The sequence below is a fragment of the Myzus persicae genome, unplaced genomic scaffold (genome assembly GCF_001856785.1).
Source record: "Myzus persicae strain clone G006 unplaced genomic scaffold, MPER_G0061.0, whole genome shotgun sequence".
NCBI classification, from domain to species: domain Eukaryota; kingdom Metazoa; phylum Arthropoda; class Insecta; order Hemiptera; family Aphididae; genus Myzus; species Myzus persicae.
The window spans coordinates 2,721-10,332 of NW_019104349.1; the positions used below are offsets into that span (position 1 = coordinate 2,721).

Sequence of the window (7,612 nt, forward strand, 5' to 3'; positions counted from 1 at the left end):
TGACGCGGTCCCGCGCGATGGCAGTTTGAATTCAAACGGCCTTTGCGCGGAAATCCGCGCTGAACCTCTCAAACAACCGCCAACCGACGACGGACGACACCGGCGCGCGACATTCGCGCCAGGAACCGTCGGCCGGCCGAGAGGCGAACCGGATCGGTCGTGTTACTTTTTCACGTCTCGCGTTGCCGATACGACGTCCGGAAAACGATCCGTCTTTTTTTTTTTTATTTTATTTTATTTAATATTGTAAAACGCCACGTGTCTGAACGCGACGTTAATTCTTTGTTTTGTCAACGTTTCTGCCCGACAGACTTAAACCGTGATTATTCACCACGTCTAATTCGTTAACCGCAATAAAACCACATCTTTCGCACGTCCGTGCGACCCTCACCAGTCAGTGTTGAAATTTTGTTCGACTTCCTCCGCTTCTCTATTCCTCTTTTGTTTCTTTCGTTTTATTCGCCACGTACCCGCACTCAAGTGTCTACTACCCCCAGGACCATCGTCCCACACCAGCGAGGTACGTGTCAGTGTTAAAGCTGTAGTAGATTTTTTTGATACAGTTCAGGGCTTATATACATTTTTAATGAATGGACATACAAGGTATGAACAATTTATTCAAATTCAAAAAGACAAAAAAATTCAAGTAATGCATTTAGAAAGATTAGTGGACACGAGATGGGCCTACTGGTACAGTTCATTACAAAAAGTTAAAAAACGCTACTCTGAAATCAAGGAAGTTTTAACAATTTTAACATTGCAAGGTGACCAAACAGCACGAGCTTCTGGGTTACTAGAAGAAATATCTTCCTTTAAATTTATTTTAATTTTAAATATTATGAAAAAAATTTTAAAAAGTATTAACTGTTTATCTAATGAACTTCAATCTTCTTCTATTATATTTTCAAAAGCTATGGATTTAGTTAAGTCAACTAAAGATGACCTTCATGCATTACGTAATGATGAAATGTATTTAAAAATTAGTGAAAAGTCGATACTATTTGCGAGTAAAAACGGATTGAACAATCAAGAATATCAGTTNATTTGAATGTAGACAGCCGTATAAGTAAATGTATAGCTGAAACTGATGTAAATATTAATATTGGCAAAGACATGTCTGCATTTGAAAATATTTTACAAGAGGTACCTATCTAATTATTTTAAAAAAACTTATTTTAATTTAAGCATTTTAATTTACTTCCAACTATGCTTACAGGATAGTGGCAATTCTGATATAACTAAAGATAATGATAATTTGAATGTAGACAGCCGTATAAGTAAATGTATAGCTGAAACTGATGTAAATATTAATATTGGCAAAGACATGTCTGCATTTGAAAATATTTTACAAGAGGTACCTATCTAATTATTTTAAAAAAACTTATTTTAATTTAAGCATTTTAATTTACTTCCAACTATGCTTACAGGATAGTGGCAATTCTGATATAACTAAAGATAATGATAATTTGAATGTAGACAGCCGTATAAGTAAATGTATAGCTGAAACTGATGTAAATATTAATATTGGCAAAGACATGTCTGCATTTGAAAATATTTTACAAGAGGTACCTATCTAATTATTTTAAAAAAACTTATTTTAATTTAAGCATTTTAATTTACTTCCAACTATGCTTACAGGATAGTGGCAATTCTGATATAACTAAAGATAATGATAATTTGAATGTAGACAGCCGTATAAGTAAATGTATAGCTGAAACTGATGTAGATATTAATAGTAGCAAAGACATGTCTGCATTTGAAAATATTTTACATGAGGTAGGTACATATCTAACTATATTTTATAAAAAAAGCTTAAACGTATATCTTAATTTAAAATGTAATAAAAAATTTACTTAGGTATCAGATATTTCTCAGTCTAAAGATCAAAAGCCTGTACAGCCTTTAATTAGTATTTATACAAGAAATTCAGAAAATAGATCTTTTAGTGCAAATTATTATTCATTATTTAATTGGATTGAATACTCAGTATCTAATAATGCAGTTTATTGCTTCCCGTGTAGACATTTTCTTTCGAGTGCACTTACACGTGGTCAACATTTAGGAAATTATGTATTTGTTAATAAAGGTTTCAACTCATGGTCGTATAAAGCAAAAGCTTTTAGGAAGCATGCATCAAGTGAAAATCATAAAGCTAGTGTTGAAAAGTGGAATCTGTACTTGGATATAAAACAAAATGATAAATCAGTTGCTAACTTATTAGTTCATTCTAGATTACAAGAAATTAAAGAAAATCGAGAACATATATACTTTTTGCTTAAGACTACTTTATTCTTGGGAAAACAAGGAATACCATTTCGTGGACATAACGAAAAAACAAATTCATCAAATAAAGGCAATTTCATTGAATTACTTGAATCATTTGGTGACGATAAAATGATAAACAAATTACGATCAAGGTATGGTCATTATACGAGCCATGATTACCAAAATGATTTTATACATATAATTGCATCATCTATAAAAAAGAACATTTTGAGTAGCATCAATGATGTTGGTGCTTATGCTGTATTGGTGGATGAAACAAAAGATGCAAGTAAAAAAGAACAGTTAAGTTTTTTAATTCGATTTGTTGATAAAAACTTAGATATTCAAGAAAAAACTTTAGGATGTTACCACATGAAAAGATGTGATGCCCAGTCATTAAGTGATGCCATCTTAAAGATTATTGATGAAAATAAATTAGATCGGAACCGCTGTATAGCTCAATGTTATGATGGAGCATCAGTGATGAGCGGTGCCTTTTCTGGTGTCCAAACCAGAATAGCCAATGTCATTCCACAGGCCATATATGTACACTGTCACGCTCACCGTCTTAACCTCTGTTTAGTAAATTCAATTCAAGGTGTTAAAGCTGTAGTAGATTTTTTTGATACAGTTCAGGGCTTATATACATTTTTAATGAATGGACATACAAGGTATGAACAATTTATTCAAATTCAAAAAGACAAAAAAATTCAAGTAATGCATTTAGAAAGATTAGTGGACACGAGATGGGCCTACTGGTACAGTTCATTACAAAAAGTTAAAAAACGCTACTCTGAAATCAAGGAAGTTTTAACAATTTTAACATTGCAAGGTGACCAAACAGCACGAGCTTCTGGGTTACTAGAAGAAATATCTTCCTTTAAATTTATTTTAATTTTAAATATTATGAAAAAAATTTTAAAAAGTATTAACTGTTTATCTAATGAACTTCAATCTTCTTCTATTATATTTTCAAAAGCTATGGATTTAGTTAAGTCAACTAAAGATGACCTTCATGCATTACGTAATGATGAAATGTATTTAAAAATTAGTGAAAAGTCGATACTATTTGCGAGTAAAAACGGATTGAACAATCAAGAATATCAGTTGAAACATAAACGCTTTCAAAGAAACTTAGTACTTAATAAACATCTAAATGACTATTATGTAAACTCAACACTTGGTAAAACAAATGAACTTGAGAGTAGAGACAATATCAAGTCTAAAGTTTATTTCACTATAATCGACAGGTACATAAGAATAATATTAAATTACTCCTTATAATAAATATTTAATTAATCAATAATTATTTTTAAATATTATTGAAAATTAGTAAAAATTTATCTCATATTGATGACACCATTAATTTTGCGAATAATATTAATATTTAAAATATTTATTTTTAAATAAGCATGTTGATAAAAAAAAACTAACTGGTAATATTATGGGATACAAATGTATAATTACTTAGCTTTTGTAGTTAAAACGCTTTTGATTCTATTGCTAACCCCTTGCTTATTTTATTTTTTTAATATTGTTCGCAATGATCAGTCAGATTTTTATTTTTTATACTTTAATTATGTATTTGTATTTATTAACTAGGTTTGAATCACAATTAGAGATGAGATTTTCTGAAAAAAATAAAGAATTATTCAAGATCTTTGAAATTTTCGATTATTCTAGTCCTTATTACTTTAATACAAAGTGTCCATACTTGAAGTTTTTTATCGAGCACTACAAACATTTTCAAATAAATATATTAAATCTATCATCAGAATTTAATTCAGCAAAATCATTGTTAAAAAATAAAGATATTTTAAAACCAGATTTGTATTCTATAATGAATACTCTGACTCTTCACTCTGGAGCTTTTATTGAAACAATAAAAATTCTTCACATTATTATTACGCTTCCAATAAGCACAGCATCTAATGAAAGGTTCTTTTCTTCTCTTAAAAGATTGAAATCCTACATTAGAACTACTATGAGCGATGATCGTTTGAGTGATTTAATGGTAATTGCTGTAGAAAAAGAAGATGCTGGCAAAGTTAACTTAAATGCAGCAGTAGATGAATTTGCTCAACTGAAAGTTCGAAGATACAAACTTATTTAAGAAGAACTCTTAAATTCAAACTATAAATAATTTATTGCTTACTTGCATCTTGCTTGCTTATTTCAAATAACTAGATACATGTATTAGAAACATATTTTTTTTATATATATATTTTGTTGCTATCAACTTTATTTGTATAATTAAAGATTCAATTTTAATTTTTAATTTATGGTACTAGTCATTTTAAGTTAAGATGCTATTATTAAATGTTTGAATTGGGCTTATAGATGACAGTGTAATCTAGATTACATAACAGCATATTAATTACAAAAAAAGCAGCTTGCTAATAACTACTGTAATCTAAAAGAATTACAAGTTCTATGGGAGCATATGGTTCTATTTTTATTTTGCAGTTTCTTTTGCTATTTGTTATTTTCTCTTTGCAGATTTATTTTTCATCCCTAATAGTAAGGTAGAAATAACTCCAACATGGCTACATTTAAATTTTCATTGTTATAACTGTGGCCTGGTGGTAGAAAATGTAGCCTGGTAAAAAATTTGGCAGCCCTATTTTAAAACTGAAATGGCGCCCCTGATTTCAAACTGTTTTTTATATAACAAAAAAGTAAAGGTTACCTACAAAATATTTTTAGTTATATAAAGGTAACTATTACATATTATATAACATCATTANAATTCTTCACATTATTATTACGCTTCCAATAAGCACAGCATCTAATGAAAGGTTCTTTTCTTCTCTTAAAAGATTGAAATCCTACATTAGAACTACTATGAGCGATGATCGTTTGAGTGATTTAATGGTAATTGCTGTAGAAAAAGAAGATGCTGGCAAAGTTAACTTAAATGCAGCAGTAGATGAATTTGCTCAACTGAAAGTTCGAAGATACAAACTTATTTAAGAAGAACTCTTAAATTCAAACTATAAATAATTTATTGCTTACTTGCATCTTGCTTGCTTATTTCAAATAACTAGATACATGTATTAGAAACATATTTTTTTTATATATATATTTTGTTGCTATCAACTTTATTTGTATAATTAAAGATTCAATTTTAATTTTTATTTTATGGTACTAGTCATTTTAAGTTAAGATGCTATTATTAAATGTTTGAATTGGGCTTATAGATGACAGTGTAATCTAGATTACATAACAGCATATTAATTACAAAAAAAGCAGCTTGCTAATAACTACTGTAATCTAAAAGAATTACAAGTTCTATGGGAGCATATGGTTCTATTTTTATTTTGCAGTTTCTTTTGCTATTTGTTATTTTCTCTTTGCAGATTTATTTTTCATCCCTAATAGTAAGGTAGAAATAACTCCAACATGGCTACATTTAAATTTTCATTGTTATAACTGTGGCCTGGTGGTAGAAAATGTAGCCTGGTAAAAAATTTGGCAGCCCTATTTTAAAACTGAAATGGCGCCCCTGCAATACTTCAGTCATTTTATAAAAATAGTAAAATATGCAGTGTTCTTCCAGTAACAAGATTTTCACGAAATAAATTTTATTTGTTTCCCTAGTTATAACTTTTTTTTTTTTATAAGTAATAAACAATCTGTATCATTAATACAATAAGAATATATGCTAAGAGTACATTCACAGGAAATAATTTAACATAAGGAGCCACCCATTGATGACACTTTCTATGGTTATTAATTATTTCCTTAATAATTATTATGATTTTTTACTGTAACAAATCACGACACCACTTGAGCTATAAACGTCTTAGGTGATTACCTGATATGGTAGCCGAGGCCAATTTTTTGATGAGTGGATTGGAATGAGTACTTAGGTGGTTGTGGAATCTTTTATAATAACATTTGGATTCTTCAACTATTGTTTTTAGTTTTAGGTCTGAATGGAGGGAAAAATTTGAGACATAAGGAGGTGCATTTCTTAATTTCCTCGGGGCAATGTTTTGGAATGCTTGGATTTTACTAACGTTTGTTTTTTTTTGCACTACCCCATAGCTGCAAACCGTACGTCCACATTGGTTTGAGTAGACTTTTATGTATAAGAATTTTGGTGAGCGTGGACGTATATTTATTATTGTATAATACCATTTTCAGCATTCGTAGACGATTATTTAGAGCTAGTCTTTTGGTTCTTATACGGTGAGCCTAAGTAAGTCTTTGATCAAGTGTTCGACCAAGATATTTAACAGTAGGAGAGGTAGGAATGGGTGTGCCATATAGAGATACATTTGGACACGGAGCCAGTTTGAGGGTGAAGGTAGTGTGGATAGATTTGCTTTGATTAACTTTAAAACACCATATGGTAAACCAGTTTTCCATGTAAGCAAGATGGTTTTGTAGATTTGAAGAGGCAGTGAGGGGATCGTTGTTGATGGAAATTATCGCTTTGCCATCTGCGTAGTCGGCTACTGACGTATAAGGAGTGGTTGGTTGGTCTGAAGCATAAATGTTATAAAGAATAGGGGATAATATGCCGCCTTGTGGAACACCTGCGTTTATAACTGTTATATCGGAGAAAGCAGAACCGTAGCAAATTTGAAAATGACGGTCTATGAGATACGATTTTATAATTAGATAGTAGATAAGTGGAAGGAATCTTTTAAGCTTAAACAGTAGGCCATCATGCCAAACTCTGTCAAAAGCTTGAGAGATGTCTAAAAACACGCACGTATAATATAATTTTTGTTCCGGCGCATAGGAAATAGCGTCAACTAATCTGTGCACTTGATGTATAGTCGAATGGGAAGAACGAAACCCGAATTGAGTATCTGGTAGTACGTTATTTTCAATAATAATGGGTAGTATACGTTTCAGAATTAACCTTTCAAGTATTTTAGCAAAGAATGGTAAGAGACTAATTGGACGATAGGATGATGGAAGATCAGGAGGTTAGGATTAGGGACTAATATTATAGTTGAAAATTTTCAGAGTAGTGGAAAATACGAAAGTCTAAGAATTGCATTGAAAATGTATGTGATATGGTAATATGGACGATGGCTCTTTTTGGGAGACTTCTGGCTACTTCAGCAGTTATGAGATTGAAGCCAGATTCATTTATTCAGAGAGCTTTTTTGAATGGTATATTTAATATCGATTGGTGTTAATAGTTTGACTGGGAAAGAGACGGGGAGTGAAGAATTGAGAAACTCTTCCACCGTATTCAAAAGAGCGTCGTCACTTATATTAGAGTGTGGCTGAAATGTATCAGATAGTTGTAGTTTAAAAAATCAGCCTTTTCAGAGTCCGAGCACGCTAAATGGCCATTAGATTTGTAGCGAAGTGTAATAGGTAA

General features: G+C 30.8%; 1 protein-coding gene across 1 annotated transcript; it reads left to right on the forward strand.

The window, feature by feature from the left end:
- Nucleotides 1-649: 649 nt before the first annotated feature.
- Nucleotides 650-4,378, forward strand: LOC111041402 (zinc finger MYM-type protein 1-like). The gene is made up of 8 exons (XM_022325670.1): nt 650-789; nt 859-1,003; nt 1,217-1,300; nt 1,428-1,511; nt 1,639-1,722; nt 1,858-3,122; nt 3,192-3,515; nt 3,868-4,378. The coding sequence occupies exons 1-8, from the start codon at nt 650-652 to the stop codon at nt 4,376-4,378; spliced, it is 2,637 nt and encodes an 878-aa protein (XP_022181362.1).
- Nucleotides 4,379-7,612: the final 3,234 nt, after the last annotated feature.

What these genes read in the sequence shown, in the direction of transcription:
- LOC111041402 (XM_022325670.1), top strand. Translation starts at nt 650, where the DNA reads ATGCATTTAGAAAGATTAGTGGACACGAGATGGGCCTACTGGTACAGT. An exon ending in AATGTATAGCTGAAACTGAT is followed by an intron (nt 1,512 to 1,638) that starts GTAAATATTAAT and finishes CTATGCTTACAG; the next exon opens with GATAGTGGCAATTCTGATAT. An exon ending in CAAACAGCACGAGCTTCTGG is followed by an intron (nt 3,123 to 3,191) that starts GTTACTAGAAGA and finishes AATTTTAAAAAG; the next exon opens with TATTAACTGTTTATCTAATG.